The sequence below is a fragment of the Cibotium barometz genome, chromosome 19 (genome assembly GCF_041138505.1).
Source record: "Cibotium barometz isolate CiBa-2024 chromosome 19, ASM4113850v1, whole genome shotgun sequence".
Classification (NCBI taxonomy): Eukaryota; Viridiplantae; Streptophyta; class Polypodiopsida; order Cyatheales; family Cibotiaceae; genus Cibotium; species Cibotium barometz.
This window is the reverse complement of record NC_141064.1, coordinates 5599542-5614135: the sequence shown is the minus strand read 5'-3', so window position 1 is coordinate 5614135 and position 14594 is coordinate 5599542. Positions and strand designations below refer to the sequence as shown.

Below are 14594 nucleotides of genomic sequence, written 5' to 3'. Positions count from 1 at the left end.
ACTTTTGTTCAAGCGTTATACCATGAATTTTTTCTTGTGGCTTCTATGTAGTCTATAGATGAGCTTGGGGAGTTCTGCTTTATAACAGCTCAGAAGGTTTTCTCTAATTCTAGAGCTAAGAAATGTATATTCAAGTTGACAAAGAAAAATAACATTTTTTTTGAAACTTTAAAAAGTTCTCATCCATATCTCTCAAAGTATTGTCTACTTTGTTAAATTTCAAATCTCTCATATCTTTTATTCTGCTTTTATACAAGTTGAAAGAAAATGGAAGCCTCCCTTATAGATTTTCATACATAATGTATTTACATGCCTTGTTTTTTCTAAATACAAGTTCTAAAATGCAAGTATTATTTTTAAATCATATTGCTAATGAGAGTTTTATTTCTATTTTGCAATCATATTGATTATGTGAGCTTTATCAACAAGTTCTCTCGAACCATAAGGTGGTAGCTTTTATATACTTGTGGGGCGAGTGTAAGTGAGGCATATGTAACTTAGTATGATTATAGGTCCCTGTTATTATTTGGAGAAAGACGAAGTGCTCTCAAAGCTACCTTTTCCTCCACTAGAGTTACCCTCTCTACATTGGGTTTAATTTCAAAACCCCAAAGTATTCTATGTAGAGCTATCAGACAAGTTATTTTAGCTTCACCTTTTAGACAAACCACAATCAATTGATTCTCTTTAAAGCACAAAATATAGTGCTTAAGCATATAATATCTAAGATACTACAAACAATCTTTAACTATAAATTTTTAACATCAAGCAAGATACCTCGTGTAAATTTAAATGATTTCCTCTTACTGAGAGAGATACTTTGATTATTTTATGAGGTTGATTTTGACAATAAGCCTCCTCTTGTTTTTTGACATCTCTCAGAGACTCTTTCTCGATATCAATTATCATATCATAAGAATTTGCTCTAGCAACATTCACCACCATATCTTGTTTAGACATTTCATTTTGAAAAATTGGGAAAAAAATGATGATGTCCTGGACACATCTTTTGTATCTACTCCTACTCCTGCCTCTATTACTCCTTTTTCATACACTCTTTGTAATCCCCACCCTAGCTTAGATGTTTCACATAGTATATGGGCAAAGGCCCATCTTTGTATAATGAAACCCAGTCATATAAGGCTTGTATATGTAATGTGAGGACATGACCTAGGGCCACATTAGCAGCCGTCTTGAGGCTCCACTGTGACCTATCCCCCCTCGGGATATCTCCCACGGGGTCATAAAGACCATGTGGTGATGGGATCAAGGGTGGAAATCGGGCGTCTGTCGTTGTCGGGGCAAATGAGGGCCGTCCGATCTTGTGGCCAAAGGACGGCCTATAGGGGGGTAAACTTAAGGCCTAATGGCCGACAATCCAGAGCATGAATTCGCGTGTGCGTGATTGTGGTAAGGTATTGCCCTCGACGACACTCGTTCGAATCCTTGGCCCGAGTTTGCATTTCTACCCGACTTCACATTTTTGGTCGAGTTTACAAAGAGGTGCCCGAGATCTAATGGCCCTCGTTCCATCAGTATGGTGACCCATCGTGAAGTGGGGATGGCGGGAAGGAAAAGGCGGGAGATACGGTTGGGCGGGGAAAGATTTTGCGAGCATTATCAGTCACTTTGGCGAGAACAGAAATCTACTTGTTTTTGTGTGTGAGAGGGAGGTGAGTTCCGAAACCCTTGCAGTTGATAGGCCTTCCCCCATCGCCTAGAGAAGGAAAAGGCGGGAGATAGGTTTGGGCGGGAAAAGACAGGCCATTTCTTGCGAGGATTATCAGTCACTTTGGCGAGAGCAGAAATCTGATTGTTTTAGTGTGTGTGTGAGAGAGAGAGAGAGAGATGGGATTGGAGGTAATTGCGAAACCCTTGCAGTTGATAGGCCTTCCCCCATCGCCTAGAGAAGCTCACATCATGCTTGCCCTCGACACCTACCGCATCCTCGTCCTCGGTGGTGGCTCCATCTCCCCAGTCTTCGGCCCCCAGCAATTCAACGACATGGTATGTCATCGTCTTTCTGCTGTAATTTTTAAGCTTCTGCCTTTAAGAAAACCTAACCTCTTAAGCAATGAAGCTTTCGTCTAATTTGGAATCTTAGAAAGCCTTGTTCTGACGTGCAGACACTTAGAAAACCCTAGTCCGATGCAAAAAGTACGCCAAACCTAAGAAAGCCGAATTTTTCGCCGAGGCTTAATCCCGTAGCGAGAAAAACCATTATAACACTAGCCAATAGGTTTTTCGCATGGTGCAACCCATTCTTATGCCGGTGGCATGGATGGCTTAATCACACGTTTATTGCCTCGATTACTTTGATCAGGCTGTATCAGCCCCAAGAAAGTCTGGCAGCCTCCTTGTATAAGGGCCCCAGGCTGGCATAACCCTTTCATGGCATGCCAGTTTTCTAAAGAAACCCCATGCATTTGCACTTGGTATGCCAGACCTTGCGATCCTTCTCTGAAGAAACCCTTATTTGTATACAGTTCCTTCTTAAGGTGAGTAGTGTCATGGACATCCTGACCTATTATGCTAACTGGTCTTGCATGCCCAATTTTACCGAACCCATGCAGCTGCTTCATGTTTTGAATTGATCTTATGTTTCCCTCCTGTGGCATGCAGTTTCTCCTTGACTTAAAGGAAGCTAAGTGGTCATACATTCCAAGCAAGGGAGATCAGCCAAGCCCGCGAACTGGACAAACTGCAGTCTTGCTTGATGATGGCCAGGTGTTGGTTTTTGGAGGGTCTTCCATGACAGAAGGGTGGGTAGTCTCTTTGCGTAGCTCCTTGTGGCTGTTTAACAGCAATTAACTGCATAATTATCTGATTATTTCTCACTTTGACCATTAGATACATGAATGATGTCTATGTCTTGGACACCAAAGAATGGGTCTGGTCTACACCTCCAGTGAAAGGTAAACCACCCAGTCCTCGTGACAAGCATACTGCTTGCTTGGTGGGAAACAAGCTGTATGTTTGTGGTGGATTTGGACCATCTGTGGTTGCTGAAAATGGAGTTGTGAATGAGGGCTGTGATGTTGATGATGAGGATGCAGAAGATGCCACGAGTGAAGACAATGGGGAAGGAGATGAAAGTGCAGAGGACGAAGAAGATGATGGGCTAAGCATGTCATTCACATGGTTCAATGATATGCATGTGCTTGATGTTATATCAATGGAATGGCAGAAACTAGAGACAATGGGAGCAAAGCCAACACCAAGAGCAGCACATGCTGCTTTCGTAGCCAGTCTACAAGATATAAAAAGCAGTGAGAAAAAGGACAAGATGATAGTGTTTGGGGGGAGAGATCCCAGTGGAAGACAGAATGATCTCTTTACCTTGGACCTGCAGACCTTAGAGTGGAGAAAGGAGGGTTCAAAAGCACCCGCCGCTCGCTCGTTCCACGTAATGGTGCCGTTGGATGGTTCCCAATCGGCTGTCAGCTATGGGGGGATGGGTGCGGATGGAGAAATGTTCCCGGGTTTGGAGCTTCTGAATCTTCAGACCATGGAGTGGACATCTCTTAAAAGTTCGGGTGGAATTTGGCCGCCATTGAGAGGAGCTTCTGCAATGGTTGCGAGCCTTGGCGTAGATGAACTGAAGCTGATTATCTTTGGTGGATCTTGCAGCTTGGAGGACCAAGAGACCGTGTACTACAATGATGCTTACGCCATTGATGTGAGTCCACTTCTTAAGAGTGTCTATTAAGCTTTCTTTTCTAACAGAAGATATCTTCAATGCCTACCTATCACTAGTATATTGAGGAACAATTGTGCTTTCAAGATCCACCCCCTTCTTGTGCCATGGATTGGGTCAGGGTCTTTGTGGCGAGCTTGGGTATTTATCAACCCTGTAAGAGCCCGTTGGCAATTCTTTGGTTTTTTCATTGTCACTTTGGTTTGCCTTTGACTAGGATTGTGTCTTCTATGTTGCCTTTTTTTTTTGATCAGCTGTGTTAGGGCTAGGGCCCTTGTCTGCATCTCAGCACAAAGATGTAGTTAGGATTTCAATATATGTACTGAAGTCTTTCAAATTCAACTTTCTCATGAGCCAAATTGTGTAGACACTTGCTGATGTAAATTAAAGATATGCCTTAGTTCATAGGTAGATGTCATTGTGGCGACATTTTAATACGCATGGAATGTGCATAAGTGGATTGGTAGCGCTAATGTGATTGACCGAAAACTAGCAAAAATTAGAATAAGTAAAGGGTTTGAACCTTGGACTTGTGCGCCAGCAGACCAAGGTGTTTCCCCGAGAGTCTGCTGGCTGTGCCTCATAGGATGTGCATTCTAAATAATGCATATAGATGCTTGCAAATTTGTAACCATTGGTGCATGAGTAAATTTGGTGAATGAGCTGATTTGTGGCACCGGAAGTTTTTCGAAGTGTGTCGAGAATATTAAGTATTCACAAATAATTTTTTTCCAAAAAAAAAATGAATCAGTGTTTTGTTAGAGCTTCAAGACCTCTGTGAGAGTGCTCAAATAACTAGGTTTAGTAGTGTAATTTTCCCCGCTGAAATTTAGGAATCTCTGGATTTCCATGTTGACTTCAATTTTAAGGGATGAAATATGTACATTTTAGTTATAAATCATAGATACTTCTATCATATCTAGTGATTTTCAAGTCTAAATCTAGGTAAATCCTGAGCATAGCCTTTAACTTTAATGGTTGAAAAAAGTATTTTTTTCAAGCATTGCTTTGTAATCGACATCAAATAGTTCTAGTGGAATTTGTTTTTTAAAAAAAAGAAAAAAAAAGAAAAGCTAATTTATTTTATTTATTTTTTGAAAAAGAAAAACGGATTTATCTCTTGCTAGAAATTTCTACTTAATGTAGTGTAGAACATTGATGAAACTTAAACCATTTTCAATATCTTCCATAAATTTTAGAAACTTAAAATGTTTTTGGATTCTTTTTTTTGGGGCTTATCTTTAAAAAAAGTTATATTTATATAAATAAATTAGATAGATTACTATTGTATAGATAATGATGGATTGCGATGCCTTATTTGTCTTCTTTTCAATCAATCCATTAATTTAAAAGTCGCGTAATTATTTTTGGAGGTTGAGAGAGATGATTGATGATAATTTTGACATTATAACTAAGCCAATAGACCACATATGATCCATGTGATGGTTTTGAAGTGTGGGAATGGGAGGAGAGAGAGAGAGGGGGGGGGAGAAGTTATATGAGAGGTCTTGGGTTCAATCCTTGTTGACTATGGTGGGTGCACAAATTGTCAGTAGCAGTGTGTGTGTGAATTGTGTAAACATAGATTGTAAATATCCATTTCTTGTTAATTTCAAGCCTTCCTTAAGAGAGAGAGAGAGAGAGAGAGAGCGCGCGCTAAAAATGTGAGCTAGGGTGAATCGTAGTTGTTAAACACAATGATTACCCAAAAAATAAGATTTTAATTAAGAATATTTAAAAATAACACTGAAGCAATGGTGCACAATCCAGCTCTAGGAAATGAGCCAAGGATTTGATTGATTTATTATAGTAGAAGGAGAGCAGTCCCTACAACCATTGTCATCTCCACGATTAGATATCTCCATGATTAATTTATTATAGTTGAAGGAGAGCAGTCCCTACAACCATTGTCATCTCCATGATTAGATATCTCCATCACATCTCCACACGCCTCTCTTGATCTTTAAAATTTCTTCAATCTCATTTGCCCATTTGTCTTTTACAAATGTCACTAAACAACTTATCTTTGGATGTGTAATCAACCTTTTGCTCCACACCTTACAAATAATCTTTGACATGTGCACAAAATTTAAAGCTCGTGCGCTTCTCCTCAAACACACGTCGTCTATGACGACGATTTTTGACACTACTCCTTAGTGATGAACTTCTCACATCCGTATGTGCTTCTCCCACCTTTTTTGATAGCATACAAAAGATGGATGTATTTGTGTGTCATCTTTTTGCGGTATAACCATATATGTCTAAACTTGCATTTCCTTGTAAAAATTGTTTCCTCCAGTTTACTACTTAGAATGAGAAAATGCAGCCATAGGTATTTTTAAAAAAGCCATAGGCATTTTTAAAAAAGTTTTGAGAAAAATTATTGCGGAAGAAAATCCACCCCAACTATCACAATGTGTGTTATCAGAAATCGAAACCCACATTGAAGATGAAAAAACATAAAGCAAGGAGACAAACCTAGGTTGAAGATGAAAACGTACGTAAAAAGCAAGAAGAAGAAGGGAGAGAAAGAAATTTGTACAATACAAATACAAATACAAATGCAAAATGGCTTGTTGCTATGCCTCCTTTTATTGCCAGAGGCAAAAAAATTGACGCCTCTTCGAAGGAAAGGTGCTAGAAATAGACATGATGAGATGACGTTTGATTTTGAGTTCCTACGCCTCTGTTTACTACCATACAAGACCCTTTGCCACATGTAGGGGGGAGAAGAGAGAGATTCATGTAAGAGGTAAAAAAATAATGAGATGATGTTTAATTTTGATTACTGTAAAACTTTGGCAAAAGTTGAAGTACCTTTTCTTTATAATGTTTTTGCTCAAACTCACACCAACTTTTCAAATTTCCACTCCCCCTATTGTGTTTTGTAAGTGGGCTGATTGGCTTTTGAAAGTGCGTGAGATAACAGGAGAATATAGGACAAAATGTGTGATCCCGCTTTCCCCGAGTTTCTTTGTTCGAAAGCAAGCACATCAATAACTTTTAATTGTTTTGTTTTTCTGTGTCGCTTTATTACTTTGACGAAACACAAGTTGTCTCGCTTCTTCAAGGAGTGTATGTCAACTGTTGTCAGCATGTTAGGAGATTTATGTTCAGGGGTGAGAGACCTGCCTGAGATGGGTGGGCATAAGAAACTCAAGTGTGTGTAGTTTGCAAGCACATCCTTTGAAATTGGTCGTGAGAACGATAGAGTTTTCATAGTGTTTCAATGTCACAATCTCAATTTGTAGAATACAAGCAATATCGACCCGGCGAATTCAATTATTTTTATTTTATTTTATGCTTAAGTTTATTTCATGCAAAATAAAATTTTTAAAATTTATTGTCATATATTAAATGTCCGGTACATTTGGTATAAATATATTTATGTAATATTTTGCATTTGCATGTCCTGAGACATGTTTTATTTTCTTGGTTTTTATATCCGAAAAAAGAGAATTTTATTTGTAGAGGTTCATTTTCAATTTCTATTCTCTTTTCTATTGCTTTTATTAAATAATATCCGCATAGGGAAAAAATTTACTTTTACATAAATTCTTTCTTTATTTGGTAGATATTTGCAAAATAGATGAAATAAATATTTTAAGTATTTTTTATTAATAATTTTTAATGTATTTATGATATTTTTTAAAACCCGTATTCACTTGCATATTTTAGTAGCTTTCTGATTAAATTTGCTGATATTGAAGCACTCCAAGGATACAGATCTATGTTTGAAGAAAAAAGCTTTATTAGTTTATTTTTTTAAAATTTTAAAATTAAAATGCTTACCATCTATTGAGAGCAACTTGAGTTTGTTATAATGGAGATTTGTTTCCCCATAATTCATAATCTGAAATTTAAAAGCAAGGTTAATATGAGGTTTAACAAATAATAAATTTATTGTTTATATATTTTTATTTTTATATATTGTTACTTTTATCTTTTTATTGATTTCCTTATATACTACATTTTTGTTGTATTTTCTTTGAGATTGTTTGTTTATGTCTCTGTGCGTTCTTCTTTTGAGAAAATCTTTAAGTTGTTTGATGATTTTGCTTAAGATAATGCAACATATATTTGTCCATGAGTGAAGACGGGACTTGGTAGATATAATCCTAGGTTTGACAATGTTTGACCTTGTGATTTGTTTATTGTCATATAGAATGCCAATTTTATTGGAAATTGTCTTCTTCTCATTTCAAATGGAAGTTTTATCAATTTTGGCATTAAAGTTATTCTTGGTATGAAAATTCTTTCTCCCACATTTGTTCGTGAAAGTATATTATTTGGTGTTTTTTAAATGAAAATGTTAAATCGCAGATATATAGTTATTCTTAATCAATGTTTTTACTTGTGATTATCTATGCCTCTATTACTCTGCTATAAAATTAGTCTTGTTCCATTACAAAGTCCTTTTCTTGGATTTAAATTCGTGAGAGTAAAATGATTGGTGCATTTCTTTTCAGGCATAATTGATGACTTGGGTATCCTCCACCAAGATTTAGACTGTTGAGATACTCAATTGTATATAAGAGAGAATTTTCTCCTTCTTTTGCTATTGAATCTGCACTAAGATATTCATGTTTTTCTCCGTGTATTGATTCAATTGCTATACTATTGATTTTATCAACTTCTATATTTGTTGGTGCTAGGATAGCTCGATCTTTAAAAAACGCTAAAAATTCTATATCATTAGTTATATATCTTTATATAGCCAATGAATTATTTCATTTATTGTGTTATCTTGTAAGAGCATTTTGTTAGGAATTGCTATTGGTTGTTCAGTACTTCCTCTATCTGCTCCATTACCAACTTCAAGGATCCACTTAATGAATTCTCGATTGTCATTGTTGTGAGAATTATGAAAAACTCGCATGTTTTGTGATACTTTCAATACCGTTATTGTTCTCCAAAGTTTGGAGTGACATAAAGATGCATTGACTATATCTTCACAGTTTCCTTTTGGAATTACTGGTAAGATTTGTCTAAAGTCTACCCCCAAAAAACATAACGTTTGCTTGACATTATATCCTTCCGTGTTTGATCTAGTGCCTCAAAATCATATCTGTGTGTCATGGGAGTTTCATCCCATATTATTAATTTTGTTTCTCTGAGAAGTTCAGCCAAATGACTATTTGTTGCTATATTGAATGTACTTGAAGCAATTTTAAATCTTGAATGAGCTGTTCGACCATTGGATAGTAATAGAGAAGCAATACCTAAAGATGTAGATAACATAATACCATTTGTTATTTTAATGTATGATATATGAAGTGTATTTTTTGCATATAATATATTTCTTATTTTTGATAATAATAGGGCTTTGATACTTGAAGATGTACATGTAAGTGCTATTTGATTATTGCTTTTTATTCGACTAAGCAAACAATTATATAAAAATGTTTTGCCTGAACCTCGGGGGCCATCAAGAAAAAATGCAACTGGCTTTGTTGTATAAATTGCCTCTAATATTTGATTTTATGCAATAATTTGGGATAAGGTTGATTCCATTTCATTAGTATGCATTGAATATTCTTTCTTCTTGTAATAAAACATTGATATTTTGCATATTGTTTAAGTTTGTTATACGTGGTATACCTATAGAATAGATTTATTTGTTAACTTTTTAATATACATTGGTATACCTATAGAATAGATTTATTTGTTAACTTTTTAATATATTTTTATTATTTTATTTGATTTTGTTACCAAAAGGATAACAATGGTTTAAATACCTGTGTAGTCTTGTAATCTTTTTCCATGTTGATGCAATATGCACTCAATATGTTCTAAAGCCTTGTTTTTTGCTAGTGATTCAATATTCAATAAATTATCAGATGTTTGATGCATTTCATGTATGAAATCTTCAGATATATCTTTTAAAAATCTATCCCATAAATCTCATGGAGTTACTGGCTCACAAAAGATCAAGATTGTTGCAAATAGATATCTCAATTATGTTCCACTTTGATAAAAGGTTGCTTCTTGCATGCAGATTTTCCATTCTTGATCACTTTTTAATAAACCTCTTGCTATACATGCGGCTTTAAAAGAAGGATATATATGATTATTATATGTCTGTAAGTGTTCAAAAGATTTACATCCTTGACAAACTGTTAATAGCATATGTAAGAAATATTGTTTTCCAGTTGGACTAATATTGTACATATGTGCAATACAATTCCCTCTTTTTCTTTTGGTCCATTTTTTAATACCTGAATTCCAAACCCATGATGTTGGAAAATCATCATAAAGCTTATCATTTGCTTCAACATTTTGTTCATTACATGTGAACCACTTAGTGAGAGTCGTTTTTCTATTGTTCTCTGTGTTCAAAATTCTTCTAACATCATCATAATCTTGAAATAAGATTGTATTTTGATTAGGTAAATGTACCTATAAGGATAATTTGGATTTAGTATGTTTTTTAATTTGAGCTACTATTTTTTTGTATTATAAAAATATTACCAATAATCTTTATACATCTAGCTTTTCTTCATGCATACCATATTCAAAGATTCTCCAACAAGCTTCTGAGGTAGACACATATCACGCATCTAAGAATTTGTTGATTTCATCCATGATATGCTCATCTTGATTTTGAAGTTGTTGAAAAGTTGTTTGATTTGTTGCTTGAAACTTTACTGTGGCTCTGTCATGTGTCCTTTGTACACATACTTATATAAGTACTTCATTTCTGTGATGGTAGAACATACTTATATATTGATATGTGCTTTATATTTTTTGCATAGATATTTGCATCATGTGAGGGTATCAAGAAAACAAAGTTAACATATCAAGTGAGGTCTCTTGATAATGATTGGATGAACCAATTTTAGGGGAGGGATGGGATGTAAAGAGGACCTCTATAGAAGATGCCATTGAATGCAAAGTAATAATGCCGGATGTTACATTCAGGTGAAATCAAAACATAAAGTTTGTTTGTATTTGTAGAAAATTCTATTAGGGTGACATCCATTACTTTTAAGCATTGATTGTTTTTATGATTAGGTATTTCATTGGGACACATTATGCATTGATTGTTTTTATGATTAGGTATTTCATTGGGAGACACATTATGCATGTGATTTCGTCATAGAAGATGGTAACTATGGAGAGGCGTCTGGCAAAGCTTGGATCAAGACATGTGTGAGGAAACTCACTCTTCCATCATCGATATTGTAATCCAATTACAAGCTCGAGATCCGTTAGTGGTCAATCTAGAAAGCCATTGGCCATTGGCCTTTCTTAGACAAAAGAGGTCTAATTGATGTGTAGTGATGCACCGAGGGATTTCTATTTTAAGTTAGATGGTAGGAAAATCGGAAGCAGGAGTGAAGCTTTCAAAACCTGCTTTGTTTGTATCAAACCACATATCCTAGAGGTTGTGGAATCACCTTGAGATTGTAACCTTTCCATCTATAATAAAATTTCAAGAGTTATCTCTGGTCTATATGTTGTTGTATAAATGTTACTTCTATGGCAACCACACGTCTTCTTTTTGCTTTTTTTTCTTTCTATGGCAACCACACGTCTTGTGCATCCCTGCTCCTTTACCTTGAAACCGTCTAGATTTCAACATTAAGCCATAATAGGCTATTATTTACAAACATTACTTTGAATTCTACATATAGGTACTGACTTGCAATATACGTGGTCAGTATAGCGTGAATATGGAAGCCTACATCTGATCGGCTATGTTGCATACTTGTGCAACGTGAAACCATATGGTCGTTGTATACAATGAAAAACTGTAGTATCATGAGCTTTAGAGGCCTATTTGTTGCATATTAGTGCAATATAGACCTTATATAGTGCAAGTCAATACAACGCGATATAAGGCTTCCCCTTTGCCAACGTCCAACGTAAATCGTGTTGTACTGACATGCAATATAGAAGGTCTTTTTAGCTCGAATATGGAACCCTATTCCATATCTCTATCTCATAGTCGTGTTTGCTGAAATTTTAACAACGCAAACTTAGTATAGCTTTAATTCTGAACCGTGGGGAGAACGAAAGGAATAATATTTCATGTAAAGACATTATAGAGATCATCATTACAACATGGAGATACAAAAATGCTTTGTTAACATTCGGCATAATAAAATTTTGTACATGTCAAGAGCAACTAATACAAAGAATTTACACATTGTCAATTATATTGAATTTACACATTGCATCAAAGGTGAATGGGCTGATGCATGATATTATCGTTGGGTAGGGGAAGCTTACTCTTGCTGTGGGGGGGAGTGCTCTTCTTGTTGGGGAGAGTTAGTAGCTTGCTCTTGCTATGCTTGCTCCCATCGAGGGGATGGCGAATCTCCAAGGTGGATCCACTCCCTGTCGGTTGGCGTTTGTGGATACTATTTCACGGCGCGGCGGCATTGGTCTTGGCCGTTGTGGAGGGGACACAAATGCATATGGCATATTAGTTTCTCGTTGCTCAATATTGTTAATTAGGGTTTCAATTGTTGTGGCCCTGTATAGTCGTACATCCAAATTTGTATAATCCAATAGTTGTAGATTCTACACATACAAAAAATTAAATATGTGCTATCAGTGAATGTACAAAGAAACTGAGGTATCATTAGAAGAAGAAGTGCATGCTTAAATTTTCTAAGGGTAGTACCAACATTGAGTGTAGTAGTAACATGGCATTGTAGCACACTCTCCAACCACAGCTAAAGCCATCATGTTGCTCTGGGACTCTGCATTTAATGATCTCCGTTGAATCTAAAATCTCCTCTTGGGTAAGGGCCTCAATACTAGCTATTAACTTTCTAATAGATCTGCACACCATTTTGTCAATACTCTCTCTCTCTCTCTCTCTCTCTCTCTCTCTCTCTCTCTCTCTCTCTCTCTCTCTCTCTCTCTCTGAGTAATATAAAAAATGATTGCGTGGACTTACTGCCTCACGTTGAAATGAAATCCTTCAGTTGAATTGGCAAGATAACATCGCTTCGCCTCAGTATCTATAACAATCAAACTCCAGTGTCCACTACAAAAGTCAATAAACAGTAAAAGTACAATTTAGGTCACATGACACTTACATTTCATGGTAGGCCATTACAAAGATCTAGGCATGGTCCAAATCTATGTGCCTAGACCATGGATATATATCCAGGTAGGAAACCTCCTCTGAAAGAGAATCCAAACCTGCGCTGAGCTTCCCGTGGTAGATTTGATAAAACCAAGCTGCACAGATAATTAACATCGTATTACTTTGAGAAAGAATAACACTTAAAATTAAAGTTTAGGGCATGGGCATAACAAACCTTAAAACAACTTGCATAACTCTGTCGTTGACCTCCTTGTGCATTCTACATAACACCTCGATCTCCTCCACCTCGCAAGGGAAGTATTGAGGAGTGTATCACACTGGCAATGTCACAATGAAGGAGGGGACAAACTACCTCAAAGCTTGGACATTAGAACTATGTTGTCATGAGAATATATTTTAAGTCCTCTATAAAAATATTATTTATCCCCTCTTGAGTAATTTGGGGACGCCTAGATTACTCTTGCGTCATGCCGGCTAGGTTAATATCGTGGGTGATACCACTATAAATATTAATACGTGCGGTATATGACGTATGTTTGAGGCCACCTATGATTATTTCAGTTAGGTTTGTATGGCAGGGTGATTCCTGGGGTACTTACGCCTGGTAGTCATGAGTTGGTGATGATTTGTGCCTGTTTAATATTTGTGGGATTAATTTAATAATTAATTGGGCTTATATTTTCAGGTGATGAAGACTATGGGAATTGAAGAGTTTACTTTGGAAGAAATGTCTTGGATCATCACATTTCATTTTTGGCAAGCATAGTAGCTTGTAATCTTATTAAATGATTTTTCCATTTTGAACTTTAGGAAAGATACATTTATTTATGTGGAATTTATTAAAGCCTATGGCTTTACCCTAGTCCCAATTCGACACTCTATTTTTGTTAAAGAAGAGTGCCGTGCTCTCTAAAAAGCACATCTTGTATTTTGGGGGCTATGGCCTAATTTTGGTGAAAAGGAAAGCTAATAAAGAAATACTCTTGTGTGGGGAGAGGCCACGCACAAGAGGGGGGAAGATTGCACCCAATATGGTCTTTTTGGAGCTAAGTATTTTTGTTTAAGTGTTTAATTTTTCAATTGATTTGATTTAGTTGAAGCTTACAAGCAATGGTTTTTATGATTGAATTAATTCTCTACTTTTCCACAATCAATTCCTAGAATAAGATTCCGGTTGTAGTGGTATCAGAGCTTGGGCTAGGAGATTTGTGGAGAAGGTAGGAAAGGGCTTCAACTTCTCAAAAATCAAGAAAGTGCAGGAATTTATCCAGTGGACAGAAGGGTGTTTTGCACAGAAGGGTGTTTTGCAGGTCTTTACCCAAAGGTCAAAACTAGATCTACTCTCAAACCCACTCACCACCCTGCAAAACCATCCCTCTTTATCAAAAAGTGGTTTTTCCAAATACTCAGTGAAATCAAAATCTGAGCGTATGGATGAAATCCTCATAGCCAAAAACCTCACGGGTAACTCTCAGAAATCAGAAAGCTTCAAGGTTGAGCAAACCTATAATGGATGGAGCAGATTCAGCATGTAAAAAGCTATTAAATAATTCTCAATAAACTTTTGGAGCAAGAGGCGCACGGCGGCAGCCTGCCGGCGCAAAAGCGTGGAGTGGAGAAGAAAAAAAAATTCAAGCTTAATCTCTCCATAAGCTAATCAACTCCTTAATCCACTTTCTAATCAATTTCACTTTTCCCAATTCCCATGCAAGTCATATCACTCCTTTTTGAACCTCTACTTTTCCCTATTTTCAAATTTGAGGAGAAATACAAAGGTTTTCCAATTCTGAAAATTTCTGGGTGCAGAAAAGTGATTTACAGGTTTTAAAAAGC

At 36.3% G+C, this 14594-nt stretch overlaps 1 protein-coding gene across 2 annotated transcripts; it reads left to right on the top strand.

Moving 5' to 3' along the window:
• The first annotated feature begins 1449 nt into the window (after positions 1 to 1449).
• On the top strand, positions 1450 to 4414 carry LOC147628135 (uncharacterized). 2 transcript variants are annotated; one of them, XM_086813171.1, is made up of 4 exons: positions 1872 to 2007; positions 2127 to 2498; positions 2623 to 2762; positions 2851 to 4414. In XM_086813171.1, exons 2-4 carry the CDS (start codon positions 2421 to 2423, stop codon positions 3707 to 3709), a joined length of 1077 nt encoding a protein of 358 aa, XP_086669297.1. In that variant the 5' UTR covers positions 1872 to 2007; positions 2127 to 2420; the 3' UTR covers positions 3710 to 4414. The 2 variants fall into 2 exon arrangements, with proteins under 2 accessions (XP_086669295.1, XP_086669297.1); XM_086813169.1 differs by lacking the exon at positions 2127 to 2498 and having other exon boundaries at positions 1450 to 2007.
• Positions 4415 to 14594: the final 10180 nt, after the last annotated feature.